General features: G+C 52.8%; 5 protein-coding genes across 5 annotated transcripts; 4 read left to right on the top strand and 1 right to left on the bottom strand.

Annotated features, from left to right (window-relative positions):
* Positions 1 to 1,764: 1,764 nt before the first annotated feature.
* Positions 1,765 to 1,959, top strand: CCOS01_10399 (uncharacterized protein; the record flags this gene model as incomplete). The annotated part of the gene is made up of 1 exon (XM_060458555.1): positions 1,765 to 1,959. The coding sequence occupies one exon, from the start codon at positions 1,765 to 1,767 to the stop codon at positions 1,957 to 1,959; it is 195 nt and encodes a 64-aa protein (XP_060310357.1).
* A 2,299-nt stretch (positions 1,960 to 4,258) lies between these two features.
* CCOS01_10398 (major facilitator superfamily transporter) lies at positions 4,259 to 6,013 on the top strand (the record flags this gene model as incomplete). The annotated part of the gene is made up of 3 exons (XM_060458554.1): positions 4,259 to 4,516; positions 4,588 to 4,824; positions 4,895 to 6,013. The coding sequence occupies 3 exons, from the start codon at positions 4,259 to 4,261 to the stop codon at positions 6,011 to 6,013; spliced, it is 1,614 nt and encodes a 537-aa protein (XP_060310356.1).
* A 394-nt stretch (positions 6,014 to 6,407) lies between these two features.
* CCOS01_10397 (artemis protein) lies at positions 6,408 to 8,292 on the bottom strand (the record flags this gene model as incomplete). Its single annotated transcript, XM_060458553.1, has 3 exons — positions 6,408 to 6,429; positions 6,507 to 8,136; positions 8,247 to 8,292. 3 exons carry the CDS (start codon positions 8,290 to 8,292, stop codon positions 6,408 to 6,410), a joined length of 1,698 nt encoding a protein of 565 aa, XP_060310355.1.
* Positions 8,293 to 8,933: 641 nt separating this feature from the next.
* Positions 8,934 to 10,495, top strand: CCOS01_10396 (major facilitator superfamily transporter; the record flags this gene model as incomplete). The annotated part of the gene is made up of 2 exons (XM_060458552.1): positions 8,934 to 9,078; positions 9,135 to 10,495. The coding sequence occupies 2 exons, from the start codon at positions 8,934 to 8,936 to the stop codon at positions 10,493 to 10,495; spliced, it is 1,506 nt and encodes a 501-aa protein (XP_060310354.1).
* A 1,609-nt stretch (positions 10,496 to 12,104) lies between these two features.
* On the top strand, positions 12,105 to 14,508 carry CCOS01_10395 (uncharacterized protein; the record flags this gene model as incomplete). Its single annotated transcript, XM_060458551.1, has 6 exons — positions 12,105 to 12,455; positions 12,517 to 12,819; positions 12,880 to 13,105; positions 13,184 to 13,452; positions 13,666 to 13,901; positions 14,142 to 14,508. The coding sequence occupies 6 exons, from the start codon at positions 12,105 to 12,107 to the stop codon at positions 14,506 to 14,508; spliced, it is 1,752 nt and encodes a 583-aa protein (XP_060310353.1).
* Positions 14,509 to 16,258: the final 1,750 nt, after the last annotated feature.

Below are 16,258 nucleotides of genomic sequence, written 5' to 3'. Positions count from 1 at the left end.
AAAACCCCTTTTCAAATCAAAGTAAATAAAACAACGCGTGTACTCTTGGGGCATCACGAAGACTTTATCATCAAGGGATTCAAGGTCGCGGCCCGCACTACAAGGCAGAATGTGTCCACAATTCCCATCTCTACCTTCGCGTCAGCATGGCCATAGGAACAACAGGATGCAGAGCCGAGAAGCTGGTCCGGCCGTTCTGGGCTTGGCCTGGAGGGGGTAACCATCCATCTGCGACGAGACAAATTGCTTCAAAAACCTCACTTTGCACCAAAACCGTCTTCTTCCGGGTGAAAAAGATAGGGCGGGAGGGGGCGCCGCGGAGCTTACGGGCAGATCGAGCGCTCGTGGCCCCATCACGACCTCCGTCTGCGCTGCCCGCCGGGCCGCGAACCCGCGTAGCAGCGCCACGGCTAAAATGCGGAATGTCGCTCTGAGCGTGGGTTGGTCAGAGCCTGGAACGGCCTCCTCCTCCAGAGTCTCCCATAGTCTCTCAGATGAGAGTCTCCCCGGCCCAAGAGGCCGCTTCTTCCTCGAGCGGCATCCTTGTCATGGCCTACAGTTCTGTCCAATCAATCCCCGGTCTCATGAGTGCGTGCGATGGACAGAATCGTACAAGCCTCCTGTACGACGGATACAGACAGTGGTAGGTCCCGTGAAAGCCGCCCGCCCCCATGTTTGTGGGAAAACCTGGGCGAAGAACCGTTGGGATTTGGGACTTGTTGGTCGCTTTGTACATGGGATTTCAGCGGAGGGATACCAGTCGGCTTTGCTTGATTCTCCCTGGAGGCATTTCTTAGTATCATACGGACATCCCACTGGCTAAATTCCGGAGTCTCTATCTTTCTCTCTTCGTCCCCATCGGTAATGTGTCTGTATTGAAAATCACTGTTCGGGGACCAAAAGACGGCCTGCAGCCTACCACTCAGATCCTGACCCTCGGGGCACATTGCGCCGCAGCTAAAAGGGTGATAAGACGTACAGAACTTAAACTGAGTCGCGCTCGACATGCGACTTCATGCCAAAAAGAGATCAATCACGTTGCGGAATCAGGAACATGTGAATGGTGATGGATAGCAGTTGCAAAACACTTGTCAATAAGCCCATAAGGTTCTCCTCCTGTTTCTCCTGCATTGATAATGGTCATGTACTATCGCCATGTTGTGCGCGTTTTCGGATACGAATGTGACTGGCAGCTTTTACGTACTTCTGAGACGCGGACCCGAAGAGCTTCGTGAGGGCCGAAAGGATGGATGGCCGAAGGACAACTCCGTTCCTGATGGACACTTACTCGCCAAAGAGTTTGCAACGTTGCTGCAGTTCATTGGGTCGAACTGCTGACTGGACAGACTCAACTATTCCAGACCAATGGGGTGACGACGCCAGAGAAGAGAATTGTCCATCTGGATTTTGAAGTCATGTTTGAGGGGGCAGAAGGACGAACGGCGTGTGTGAGCCTTCACTCACTCCTCAAGGTGAGCTAGGTATCAGAGCGTAGCAACAGCGAAAGCGACCTGAAGGCTCGCGACCGATGGCGATGTGAGCCTCCAATGGCGTCTTTGCTTGACACAGAGGGGCGGCCCAGACTGGACGGTCAGTTGGCAGTGGGAGGATGTGAATCGACCTCGATCGAGATTTGCCTCTGGGCTCCTGGTTTCATTGCCAGTGTTTCGTGCGCATCAACACACACCACCTGTTCGTTGCAGAAGGTCCATCGGGACCAATCTCTACCACTTCAAGAAGCAGTTCAACCAGTCAGCCCAAGGTATGTCTACGGATATGGGGGGCCGCAACCTGGAAGCATCCCACGAAAAGACTCCGGCGGCCCAGCAGTGCAGCACCAAGAACACCAAGCTGGCCGTTGGCCCCCAAATGTCGGGCAAACGCAGAGGCTCCGTCTGCCCCGATTCCCCGAGAACCCCCGCCAACCATTGTGATTGCGGGGGTACGGAGTATCCGTAATGTGCTAACTAATAAGCAAGGCTTGCCAGGGCTTCTTCCAGCCGCCGACATTGCAGGAAGGGTCTCCCGTTTGCCGTCTCGCGTGGATTGGACTGTGGGACGAACTGACTGGGGCCAGAACTTCACGCGCACTTCCCACTAATCCAAATATCCGTGAATTACTACGGATACTGCCTGCTTGGTCATCAGTAACCGAAGATTCTGCCCCGATCCACCGACCCGAATGGAGGCATACGACGGGCCCTTGAATCTTGATGCTTGAGTTACCTTAGGTACAGTGCTCCTTAGGATCCCGAGGGAAAAAGTCCTCACACACGGCACACGCCGCCGTTGGATGGCACGTTGCCCGCATTCTGCACGTCTTGCAGACTGTCAGACAGGAAGGGATCCGGCAGTACGACGAACCATGGACTACGACGAACGAAATGTCCTGGAACCCGATGACCATCCGATGCTCTCGGCCGCCGGGGGCTACCTTAGTTGGTTTAATGTTGCTTACCACGTCGTAACTGTCTGGCCAACCAGTCGCGTGCTCTCACGACTTGGAATTCTCTAGTGAGGAGATATGACTTGGAAAGTTGGAATAAGAATTCAGTTAAGGATTCAAACGGACGAGCGGTGCATATGAGACGTTGGTTCTCGGACTGGGTCCTATCATCAACCAGTTTGGATAAGGGGTCGCGAGAAGGTGTACTGGGTGTTATGTGTATGCATGGAGTCTTCCAATGCAGATACTCCGTCTGATTTCTGCCATGGCAAACTCGTTTTTCCGCATGCTTCTCTCGCAGCATCCTTTCTCTCACAAAGTCACAAGCTCACATCTAGCACAAGATGTCTGTCTTCTTCTGCAGAATTCCAAGCTACCCACAGCAGCTGTTAAATCGGCGGCTCGGCCGAAACTCATATTGCTCCAAACGCCGCCGATTGGGACCGTTGCACGGATGGTGCCGACAGGCAGATCCCAAGCCCAGAGTTGAACGCAAGGCTATGTAATAAGCACCCAATTTCACAATCTCGTCTGGCGACCAGCCCCTCCCGAGATTTGACTTGGAGAGTCCTCATCTCCATCACGATCAGACTTTCTGCCCAGTAAATAGCGTAGCACGCAGAACGACCCCTCCACTGTCCAGTGCCCAACCCAAGCCCGCCAAACCTGTCAATAAACTTCCGCTTGAAACGGTTTTGGTCGAGTCGCCCGTGATAGCCCAGGGGTACCCGTCGACATCGACTTGCCTATTGCCTTCTAAGCGACTAAGCCTCCCGAGCCTCTCCATAGCATGCCAAGATTGACGATTTAAACTTTAGGCACGAACCTTGTTGCTGTCAGTCGGACGGAGTTTGCATTTTTTTGCTGCTCACACACGCACACTCTGCTTCACCGCTTGGCTTCGTCTTCGTCTGTTCTTTTGCAGTCGGACAACGATTCCGTACTACAACTGACCTCCAACATGTTTGCGATGAAGCGATGTAGGGAAACCAAACAGGCTTGAACCCCGCCGACCCCGCGACTGGGAACGGGCCCAATCCATCACTTCCAGACTCCCCAGCCGTCCTTCTCTACACCATCTTCCGCCGTTGTTGATACACCACTTGCGCCCGCCAGGGAAAATGTGGTGCACGATCACATCGTACCTTGCCTACCTTACCTACGGATACACCACTTTATCCACCCCTTGCTACCTCACAAGCAGCAAGCCTCGAGAGTCCAGGGGCCATGGCGTTGGGTTTCAGATGGCGGTTAGCACGCTCAAGAGAGCAGAAGAGGGAGAGAAGAATCAGCCTTACTCTACAAAGGGTACTCCGTACACAATCTACCTCGAGGTCTGCTGGTCTTGGCCCGTTGTAGCTTGTAATTAACTCGAATAAACTTTTTGTGATGCCTTCCCAAATCGTCAAAAGATTGTCGCAGTCGACGACCGAACATGCCGTACGCTTTTTCCTCCCAACTTTTTGGCTTTGGCACGCCGTTGCCCTACTCCAGTGTCTCTCTACTCTATCGAACCCAGGGCCCAACGTGGTCTCTTTTCTCCACGCACCACATGTCAAGAGAAACTCTCGAGAATTCCATGTTCTTCATATTAAGGGACCTGGTTTCCCGTTCCCGTCAACCTTAGTTTGTTGTCGTCTCCATCGGGTTGTTCTGGCAGCACACCGGCCGTCGTTAATTTGACATTTTGGTCCAATTTTGCAATAATCGTGTCCGCTCACTATTACACGAGTATCTCTCTCTTTCTCTCTTGCTCTGTCTCCCCTCTTTCTCTGTTGTTTTGCTACCCGTTTTGCCTCTTTCAAAGTCAAGATGAGCCGCGCCAGCAGTCGATCGTCAGACCGGCCGGCCTCGGCCGACCTCTCTGGCAGCATCTACCTCATCACCTCTGATGGCAAGACGCTCAAGCTTCCCATGCCGAGTAACTCGCCCTATGACCCGTTGAACTGGAGTTTGCCGAAGCGACTAGTCGCCATGGGAGTACTCATACTATACTCGATTGTTTCCATGCTGGAGACGCAAGCTGCCAGTTTAATGTACAAATCTCTCGCTGTCGAGTTCAACGGACAGGTATGATCTTCTGCTACTATCAGGCGGCGATGCCTCAAACCCAGCCGACCAGGTGCTAACACATTTCTCAGCAAGCCGACAAGTTTCCACTGAATATTCTCGTTTCAACACCGAGCACAATATTTCTCGGCCTCGGAGCATTTCTCTGGATACCCCTGTCGGTAGCCATCGGGAGACGGCCAGTCTTTTTGCTAGCTTCGTGTTTTATGACAATCGCTACGGCCCTGGCTGCGAATGCCTCGGGTTTCTACCAGCTCCTCGGGGCTTTGAGTTTGCAGGGGTTCTCGGCCGGGTTGAGCCTGAGTGCGGTATGTGACGGCCCTTCTTTCTCCGTCCTTCTTCCCGGTGCTCGACTAACCTAACTTGTGTGTTCTGCAGTCCATCTTGATTGTCATTGACTTGACCTTCATCGACGAGCGCCCTAATGCTCTAGGCATGTTCTGGAGTATCGGGTGCGGTGGTGGCCTCGTGTCCCTCCGCATCGTCCCGGCACTCGCGGCCCCGGGATGGAGAAGCTTCTATACCGCTTGGCTCGTCCCTTGTCTCGCCGTATTCGTTTGCGCCTTCTTCTTCCTGCCCGAGACATACTTCGTCCGCCCAGCCGTTGCCTTTGACGGCCACATCCTCGTCCAGGGTGGTTCGGAAAAGGTCAAGATGTACGACGACTGGGAAGAGCTGCCAGGCGGAAAGACCAGCGAGGTAATCCAGCCCGAGGCTGTACCCGAGACGGTCTGGCAAGGCATGGTACGGCGATGGGGAGTGCGCAAAAGCGGTGCAGGGTTCCGCGAGATGTGGACATGCTATGTGCAGACGATGCTCTGCGCGTGCAATCCCCTCGTTTTCTGGGTCGCGATCCTTAACGCCCTCAACTTTGGCGCAATGATCTTCATTGGCGAAACGTATGCGGTGGTCATGTCCCAGCCGCCGTATAACCTCCCCGAGCGTGTCATCTCCATGGTCAACCCTGTCTCGGCGATCGGTTCCCTTCTCGCCTGGCCCGTGTCGACCATCCTGACTTCGCGTGTTGCCCGCCGTTTGACACTCCGTAACGGCGGGATCCGAGATGCGGAACACTACCTCATCGCCTTTCTCCCGGCCGTCCTGGCTGGTGCGGGCAGTATCTTCTTGTACGGCTTCACCGTGCACTACAAATGGAGCTTCATCTGGATCTTCGTCTCCTACCTCATCAACGCCTTCAGCGCGGCTGCGTACGGCATCGCTTCAACGCTCTGGGTAACGGAAGCCTTTCCTCGGTGGGCGGCGCCAGCTATGGTCATCGTCGGCGGAGCGGGGTACATGTTGAGCTTTGCGACGAGCTACGCTGTTACACCATGGCTCAGGTCACAGGGCTACCTGGGTGCCAACTTCGAATTGGGCGCTATCCTCCTCGTCGTGGGTGGTGTTGCTGTGCCCCTTGCTTTCTGGGGAAAGAGTTTGCGACAGTACATTGATGGCCGGTGGGGTGTTTCGGAAGCTGGAGCGTTGCGTCCACAATAGGAAATCGCGGCAAACAGAACGTGAATGGAGTTTGCGTGTACCCATGTATGGCCTAGTCACTATCATGGGAGGTTGGTTATATTACAGCGTTGAGGCCCTATTTCCTTGGTTCGCGTAGCTCGTCAACGAGCAAGACCCGATCGTCAATGATAATCATAGTCACTAAGACTGAGTGTGGACCCAATCCTTGCGTTGTGATGCCCTGCTATATAGCTCTTGAGACATTGGTCAAGCTCAAACCATTCCAAGATCCTTATCTGGAGTAGTATGGTGATCAATAGTAGAGAGGAGGCTAATCGGCGTCCACTCCCCGCCGAGGAGATTTTGCTCCATGGCAAAATACGCATCTGCCCGAATGCGAGAAACACCGGCAGATGCTATGAGCGAAACCGACTCAGTGGGCGGGATCGGAGTATCTAGAGTGTGCTTTGAGTTTCCGCCCCGGCAGAAGAAGTCACGTTGCTTCCGTGTGGGGAGCTGTGTCTCAACGGACCCGGGGTTGCTATCGAGCCCCAGCACAAGTGTCTCCTCTATTTCAACGGCGGAAGGATCGGATGCGATGCTTTCGCAACTATGGGATGAGTGTAATGCCGTGGTGTGTGCCTCAGTGGCCGGCAATTGACTATTGCCAAGACCTTTGGATAACGGTTGCTGGAGGATTCTCAGACTCTCGGCGAGTTTCTCCATCTCCATGTCGTGGGCGAAGGTATCGCCAGAGCAGAGATTACCAAACAGGTATCGTATACTCGTGGTGTTTCTGAGCCAGTCGACAGGATTCACTGTGCAAGGCCACACATCCTTGGGGCGAAAGATTCGAACCAGGTCACATAGCTCTTGATAAGACGAATGCCGGGAGTAGGGAAACGTGATTACTCTCGGCAGTTTCCCGCTTAGCCCGTCTATTGCTGGTTGCGTGATTTGTGTGGATTGCTCCTCCAGGTGCTTCTTTCGAACAACTGCTTGGAAGGCGTCCATGATGGCCGCCTGATTCTTCTCTCCAAATGACGCAATATCGAGATCCAGAGAAAGGCTTCGCCCCGTTTTGGCACCCGTTTCGAGGAACTCGGAAAGACGAAGCTTTGCCTCTGGGGAAATATCCGCATCTTCGATGAGCTTCGAGACTGCCGTGATGTCTTCCGTTGACAGAGGGTCGAGCTCAGCGTCACGTTCTAGATCATCTCCGCCGCCGCCAACACCCACTTCAGCAATGTCAGCACCGCTCCTCAGATGCGCGATGATTGGCTGAATTGACACCACTTTTGAGTTTTTCACCGTGTTGCAGAGGTTTCCCCTCTCGCAACTATGAAGTCGAACATTCTCATCCCGGGTGAGGCACCCGGGGTGGGGTGTATTCCCACATACGTAGCCTGCCAGAGCAGGAGCTTCTGGACATAGATGAACGGAAGAGCTGAAGCGATCATTCGATACCTTGCTAGTGAGAGACGAAAAGATGCGCATCTTGTAGTCGTCGACATGAATGCGGGAATTGAGAGCTTTGGCCAGAGCTATCCAGACGTGTTCGTATCCATAAGTCCATGCTTGGATGTGGAAGACGGTGTTATCTGGGTATTGCGCTATTTTGCGGAGTAATTCTGCAATGCCTTCGGCCTTGGTCTGGAAGGGTATGTCCTTGATGAAGGAGGTGTCAAGGTAGATTTTATCGAGCGTCTTCATGCCAGAGGTGTACTCGATCACGGCTGGGTTCCTTGCAATCGTATTCACAAACCATGGCTCGCTCCGGATGTCGCCCGTGTAGAGTATGGCGCGATACGAATCCTCAATGAGGAACATAACAGCACCAGGGCAATGGTTTGCATCGAATAGCGTGACCTGAATGTGACTGCCTGGCGACAGCTCCAACGTGGTTGGGGTCTCCAGGGGTAACGGCTTGAGCAGATTCTTCAGATGCTTGTACGTCTGCACGCGTGCCTCGAGGATTCCTTTGGCGTGATTGATGCGACAAGGGTAACGCTCGAGACGGAGGAGCATCTCCCGAGTGGCTGCGGAGCAGTAGACGAAAGGAGACCGTAGGGAGTCAAGCCCAGCCAAGTGGTCACTGTGTATATGGCTCAGGAAACACGCGAGAGGCGGACGACGGTCTGGATGCTTCCGAAAGAAGTCAACTGTAGAATGGTAAGTGATATGCCGCGATACAGATATGCCTGGTTGTGCGAGGTGAATCCTGTGAGGCAGCAGGCTGATCGCTGTGTGCATTATTGGGCAGGGGATTTACCTCGTATGTCAGGGAACTCCGCGACGAGTCCGTTGAATGTCGACATGGTGCCGGTCCTTCATTATTCAGGCGGTAGTAACACGAATAGCAATCATGCGATGCTGTTGAGAAGTAAGGTTGAAGTCGCGTCGGGGAAAGAAGGTGAAGTCACCTGAAAGATGAGCACACAACTCGGGAAGGAAGCTCCGATCTACTTCTCGAAGCTGCCAGCTGGTGACAGCTGCTTGAAGTGGAGTCAGACGAGCCGGACGGCCCAGTCGGAAATAGTGGGTCGTCGCTCCGGCTCCGAACTCACAGATCCGGAGATCTTTGTAGCTGAGTCTCGGTCTCGTGCTCATCCGCAGGAATTGCCTACATTCTCCCTGATAAAGGCCCTTAGAAGCTAAGACCATATTCTTTTGAGTACATCAGATCAATAAGCGCATTTGGAGCCCGCAGGAGCGGGTGTGGATGCAAGACTTAGGCCAGGGTGCTCATTGTTGCACTTGGACGATGGGGCAAAGTCTCAACTCCGAAACAGTGGGGCTCAACTCCGGAAGCCGTTCGTCACGGTCAAGTTTACGAGACATCGACATCGACTGCAGCCGTATTTAGACCAACGCCTCCTTCTTCCGGTCTAAAGAGCAAGGAATTACTTCAAACTCTTCTCAAAATCGTCAACCTCACTTAAGAAGACCAAAGCCAAAGATGACCCCTCCAAGTGCAGAAAGAACACTCAACGCCGATAATACGGAGACGCACTCCTCATCTGATCAACCTCACGAACCATACACCATCTTCGATAAACACCAGAAAAGAGTCATTATATCTCTAGTATCGATTGCAGCCACTTGTAAATCAATCCAGCTATTCCGAAGACATTGGCTTCTCTGCTGACCTAGACCACAGTCTCAGGCTTCGCCTCAAACATCTACTTCCCAGCCCTCCCCACCGTCGCCGACGACCTAAGCGTCTCAGTAGAGCTCGCCAACCTCACAGTAACCACCTACCTCATATTCCAAGGTCTAGCACCAAGTCTATGGGGTCCAATCTCCGACGTCAAAGGCCGACGAGTCGCCTACTGCTGCACCTTTGTCGTATTTCTCGGCGCGTGCATCGGTCTCGCAGAAACCCAAAACTACGCAACGTTGATCATCCTCAGATGTTTACAGAGCACCGGTAGCGCGAGCACAATTGCTGTAGGCTCTGGGGTCATTAGCGATATTACGACGCGGCAAGAGAGGGGCGGGTACATGGGCGTCTTCCAGGCCGGCTTGCTTGTTCCAGTTGCCGTTGGGCCCGTCATTGGAGGTGCTTTGGCCGGATCTTTTGGATGGAGGAGCATCTTTTGGTTCCTTGCAATCTACTGTGCTGTATTCCTCACATTGCTGTTACTTCTACTTCCAGAGACTCTCAGGTCTGTCGTCGGCAATGGTACCAGAACACCAAAGGGTTGTCTGGGAAAGTATCCCTTGATCATCTACCAACGGACCTCGGAGATATCATGGCATGCCAACAGAGCAACTTCAAATAAGGCACTTTTCAAGCACGTCGACATCACCGGACCCCTCCGGATCCTCTTCAACAGATGCGCTGCCCCTATCGTGTTCTTTCTCGCCGTCTACTACGCGGTATGGCAGATGAGCATCACAGCCATGTCAAGTCTTTTCAAGTCAGGCTACGGCCTATCAGAAACCCACATTGGCCTGACGTTCATCGCAAACGGCGTGGGCTCCATGATCGGCACGCTAGTCACGGGCAAGCTTCTCGACCTTGACTATCAGCGTGTCAAGGCAAAGTATGACGAGAGCAACGACCAAGAAAGCAGCACCCTTACGGGCTCGGACACCAATGCGGGGTTTCCAATCGAAAAGGCGCGTCTTCGTCTCATACCAATCTTCGCACTTCTCCAATCCGTCTCCATTGCAGTCTTTGGATGGACGATCAACTTCCCTCGCCAGGTACATATCGCAGTGCCCATCATCTCGACCTTCATCACGGGCTGGACCGCCGTTTCGACGCAGTCTCTGGTCATGACGTACCTCATCGACATCTTCCCCGACCGCAGCGCTGCAGCTAGCGCTAGCGTCAACCTCGCCAGGTGTCTTTTCGCCGCTGGCGGCACCAGTTTTGTGATGCCCATGGTGAGCGGGATCGGGGTGGGGTGGGCTTTTACTTTGTGTGTTGGGGCTCAGCTGGTTGCACTCATAGGTGCGGGGGTGCAGTGGAAGTTTGCCGCGCGGTGGAGGGGGGACATGGGCAATAGCTGATCAAGATCTTGAAGAAGGTTCGACACATATGAAGTGTCTGGAAAAGTTGTTGACACAATCCAAGGTTGAGTAAAGCGTCCCTGAATCAGAGTAGACAAAGAAAATGATATTTCCCCCCTTTATGGACAGCCCATGTAGCAACCTGAAGATATCATCTTGGTCAGCTGTCTCTCTCGGAAAAACAAATTATGAAGTCTCGCTGGAGGGACCGTAGCGTGAATCTGAAAGTCTCTCCAAGTAAAGGGACGTAGGAATTCAAGTGACTCATTGGTAGTAATGCGGAGAAGACCCGGAGGGTGTGACTTCAACTTGTTGGCCCCGTTGCCCCTCAGCCTGACATCGATGCATGGTGAACTCTCCAACTCTTATCAATCTATCATTACACAGTCCAAAGAGCTTTGATATCGGATAGCCAGGTGATCGAGTCACTTCATGAGAAGTCAGCGGCAAGATCATTCTAATGCCCCATGATCAGTCTTCAATTAGGCATCTTCAAACCGCCATCCCTATCACTGATTACTTCTCTCTTGTAATCGTAAACTTTCCCAACTCTAGGCACTGCTAGGATACTATACAACGACTCCCTTCATTTCCGCCTTTGTTTAAGTGTAAATCTGTTCGAAAGAGATTGAAGATACAGCGCGGTCTCGAAAGCACATCGACCATCCTCCACCGAAGAACGTCTTCTACTATAAGCTCAGCTCGTGGAGTCTTGGAAAGATGTAGAACTCTTCGAGCTTCGATCTTGTGCTTGGGAGAGAGTGTAAAACTGTTGAACGCCCTATTCTGAATCCAATTTCAAATATATCGAGTCATGCGTATCGCCGTCTGATATGGAAAACTTTGCAAAGTGTTTAATATTGACTCAGCTTGAGCACTGTTAATCACAGCTGGAGGCCTCTCTAATCGACGAGTGACTTCGCTATCGCCTCTGGAGATATCGAAAAGGTCGTGGACTCCATCAAGAAATTCACTCGTAGCTCCACCAAGGTCTTGTCACGAGTCGTAAGAGAGTGAAGTCATGAGAAAAATCTTAGTCGCAAAAGCACGATAATCGGCAGTCGATTGCACGACACAATTGACTCATGATGGATGAGGAAGAAACAGCCGGCAATGGTATTCAATGAATAGTCCACAACAGGTCGCCGAAGAATTAGAATCTCCACCCCGCGATGGGGCCGCGAAATCTGCAAAGACTTAAAAGCCACCCTCCGCTGTTTTCAGGACCATCATAATCAGGGTTCAATTGTGAGTCAAGTAGGCTGTGATATTTACGGCGTCAGGGTGGTGGCGTCAGGGTGGTGTAACTTGCGTGGCTGCGGAGAGAGTTTTCGGGTTGACGAAGACGTCAGCCAAAGTTGTCTTCCCTCAAGGCTCAAGGCCTCAAGGACCTGATAGCTTTCGACTTGTGAGAAAATGTCGCCGGCTCGTGAAGCCATCTTCGCCGAACCCAGCAAAACGCACATGAAATATGTAAGCCACCGAGAGTTACAAATGGAATTACCCGCAATCAAGGACCTCAGGGTCGCCGAGCAGTCGGGGCCTGGCCTACCAAGGTCGTGCCACGCTCGTAAGGGTACGTGCCTCTTCAGCATATGAGCCCGTGAGGATGCTCGTATTTCGAGATTCTCATACCAAGCTTACTGTCTCTCTCATAATGATGCCGATTTCGATCAACATTGCCGTCCAGAAGCCGCTCCCCGGGGTCGCGCCTGACACGACCAGCACCAAGACGGTTCAGCGGCAGTCCATGCAACAGCCGGCAAATCGGCTCAGGTTCGACCTGAAATGCCGCTACTACGCAACTCGAGATGATATTCCCCAGTGCTTGACATCATTGTGGAGGTATCTGCTTCTCCCAAAGCACCAAAAACAACTGGCAGGATGGGAGTTGCTGGGGAGAAGGTTGAGACGTGGGCAAAATATCGAGGACAAGACGCCGAAGATTGTATTTTTGGAAGTGAGTCAACTGGTTTCCCAAGCACGAACGCCCGTTCTCAGACATCACTGACATAAAGTAGATGAGGTTTGCTCATATTTGGCTGACCTACGACCAAATGGGCGTTGCGAGACGTGCGTTTCTGGATACTATGGAAGCCCTTAGAGACATCATGTCAGGGTTGGCAAGGGCGAATGCCGACGAGCGAGGCACTCTCGATTGGAGGAAGGTTTTTTCGTTTGCCTGTCATCCTCGCATTGCCAGTGACTGTAAAAGGCCGTGGGGCATCGAGCCAGCAGGATATTACTGTCACCCTCTCGAACAGGGTGGGCCAAGTGGTAGTGCGCAGAAGGCAACCCAGGAGCTTCTCCTCAAGTACATGGAGGTATGCTTCAAACCCGGCCGAGTCTTGACTATGTGCGGAACGCTGAAAGAGCATGCTCAGGTGACAGATCCCGTTTGTGGAATGAAATTGGCAACGACCTCGAGTTCCGTCGCCCTTCGAGAGGCTCGCAGGCGAGTTGACCGGAGCGACGACAACACACAACCTCTCTGGAATGCCATTATGTTTTCTTCGGTTCTCGGGCCCAACCCTCTTCAGCTCGATGTTGACTTGGCCGTCTTCACAACAAAGAAGGTCGTCAAGTGGTACGACGAGCTTCTTTCCTTGTGTAAGGTTGCTGTGCAATCTCAAGGCATTGAGAGTCGAGTGGACATTGCGGTCACCCTTGCTAAAAAACTGCAAGTAGCGTCTGAACGGGGGTACGCCGCATCAGATAGAGTGTCGGTCACATCCGAGTCCGCGTCTGAGAAGACTCTCTGTGGTGAGAAAGATTGGGGTTTAGGCAAGGTGACTGTTGTTGAAATCGAGGATGTCAGGGATTCGGCGAGGTACGAGGATCGAGAGGAGCTGGCTCAGCCCAGAAAGGCAAGATGGTGGAGAAGAGCGCTGGCATCTTTCGTCACCAAAGTCCGGGCCTCGCATCGCCAACGGCAACAGGAGGAGGCAAGCAAGCTCGTTCGTCGTTCATTGGAGATCAGCCGCAAAAGAACCGAGCTGAGCAAACGTGTTGTTGAGTGCAAGCCTTTTCCCGAATTCTACTTGAAAAGTCATCCAGGTAACTGACACCTATTGTAACCTACAGTCAGCGCCGAAGTCGAGCAACTACGGCTTACATCCAGGGGATTCATTCTGCAGCTGAAACTACAGACAAAATGGCGTCATGTCCAGGCAGTGGCGCAACGACCCGGAGTTACCATGGTCGAGGTTAGCAAAGTGACGACTGTCAATATTGACCACTTGTCGTGTGAGCGACGGCGGACGCAGGCGATCCGCGAGAAAGTGGGCAAATTGAACCGGGCAGACGATGCCATGATGCAGGGAGTAAGAGATATTTTGGAGCGCAGCAAGAAACTCAACAAGGAGCTCAAAAGCTTGCAAAAGGACCTGATGAAGTACGCCTATCGGTATGAACCCAGAGCAAGCTTGGGACGGCGGGGGACACTTGTATGTTGCGGGTGATGGCCAGAACGAGGGGCTGCATTTGGTGGAAAGGATTCGTGCATATATGTGAACCATCAAATTGAACTCTTCTTCCGACTTTGGATTTCGAATAGTGACAACCAAACGGGTGTGTCACATCTGTAAATGCTGAGCATAGATTCATGGATATGGGCTTTCTGACTTCTGAGTTGCTTCGAAAATAGTCGCTCGCGTGGGGGTGTGTCCTTGTGGGCTCCTGAAGAAGCGCGTTTGCGGGGCTCAACGTTCTGGCAGCAGCAGCAGGGACAGCACGGACAGACCCTTGATGCAGACAGCGCGGCGGGAAGGCCTTGGGGCGCGCCGTTGGACGATCATCGCTGTGGCCACGGTACCCTGCAGCCTAGGGCGTTTTCTCTGTCTGCCATTCTGTGCACAAGGCGACGTGCGCAGGCCATGGAGACAGGAAATGGCGACATAAGCGGCTTGTCCATTTGGCGTCGTCACAGTTTCCTATTTCGTGGAATGCTCTTGATAATTCTTGTTTCCCACGTTCGATACCTCAATATTCGGGGATGTGCGCCCCTGAGATGAAGAGCTCGCCATGTGAAGCAGGAACAGCACGGTGAAGGGGTACAAGAGCGGGCGTGGCGTTTGCTGTGGTCATGGGACACGCTTGCGCTGCACGGTTCAGGCGGACGTTGCCGCTGAAGAAGGATGAAGATTCGATCTTGAGATAGAGTAACCGTCGACGGTGGTTTAGACTGTAGACACGGTACAGGGGAATGTCGGGGAAGGCGCCTGTTACCCATCATCGGTGAAGAACAAGATAGACCGTAAGCCATCTGATCCGTAGCCATGAATGAGCACGGGAACGGGAGCCCAGAGCGTTAGACTCCAGAGTCCAGACACCGGGCAGTTGGGCGCCAGACGTCGCGTGCCGGGGTCGTTTCGGTCGGTCTAGAACTGGCGCGTCCTTCGCTTGGGTCCATCATGTGCTTGGTCTATCGGGGCCATCTAACGAAATTGCCGTAGCCGCATTTTGCTCGAAACTTGATTCGATGGTCACTGTATACATGCCGACGAGCGCTCGAAAACGTGGCTACATCATGAGAAATGTAGACAAAGAAGACGAAGAGAGGTATCAACGTAGGCCGAACCCCACGCCGAGTCCGAGGAGGCTGGAAGTGGGAGGGAGATAAGAAGGGCGCAGGCTCATTAACAAGGTCGGGCACCGCTGAATTGCCGCGCTAAGGCGGGGAAATTAAGGGAGAAAATCATAGTGAAATGCGGAATAGAGCAGAGAGGCAAAAAGAGGGGAAAGGTAAAGGTTTACGAGAGAGAGAGGTTCAAATCAGAGGGTCGACATGGGCAGAATGGGGGGAAGAAGTGGAAGATGCAAGAGAAATAAATGGAGGAGGACAGTGACAGCCAAGGGAAAGGGGGGGGACACTGGCGACTGCCAACTTTGAGCTTAAGGTACCTTAGGTAGGTACCCTAGGTGTGGTGAAGAAAGGATGAAAGTGGCAAGGGGCGCAATATCAGGCCGTCTTGCCGTGTTTGATTCTTGATAAGACGCCCAAAAATCACGGGGGGGGGGGGGGGGATCAAAACAAATTGTCTAGGCCAAAGAGCAGGAAGGACTTGGACCGTGTAGTCAGATTAGAAGGTAACTGAAAGTACCTTCCTTACCTTAAGGAAGGGAAGGAAAGGAAAGGAAAGAAACAGTATCAGACGCAGCTGTCTAACTCTTGTGCCTTCCTTCCCTCCAACTTGGAAGTTCAATCACTGGCTGTCCCGCTCTTTCCTGTCTCTCTCCCTCTGCCTCTGCCTCTCCCTCTTTCCTTCCCGTCCCTCCATCTTGCCATCGCAGGTGAACAAGGTGCTCCTTCCATTCTATCCTCTCGCAAATTCATCAAAAAAGAAGGCACGGCTTGACTCCATTCATTTGAAAGATAATTTAGTTAGCCGAAAGAAAATCAACAATACGAAAATCAATTCCCTTCACATCGCCCATGATGATTCAATATCCTAAACATGTGTTCCGACACCGCTCCTCCCGTGCAAAAGGTGTGTGTGTGTGTGTGTGAAGACGTATGTGTGTGGTGTGTGCCCCTTGTGACCGTCCACCACCAGCACCACCGACCGCCAGCACTCAATCAGCCATATCCGCAGTCCTCCCCCTCTCCCCTCCCCTCGCGCCGCAACACGAAACCACGTCACCTCCCATCTTCTCCTTTCTCACAACAACACCTCGCCATTCCACCACTCTTCGTCGCAAACTTACCATTTCCCATCGTCCTTTGGATTAACCCAATTCTGCAGCTTCAGAAAGCTTTAACGC

This window comes from Colletotrichum costaricense, assembly GCF_030867565.1.
Source record: "Colletotrichum costaricense strain IMI 309622 chromosome Unknown Scaffold_11.1, whole genome shotgun sequence".
Classification (NCBI taxonomy): Eukaryota; Fungi; Ascomycota; class Sordariomycetes; order Glomerellales; family Glomerellaceae; genus Colletotrichum; species Colletotrichum costaricense.
Note: the sequence above shows the minus strand (reverse complement) of the source record. Positions and strands in the feature narration are given on the sequence as shown.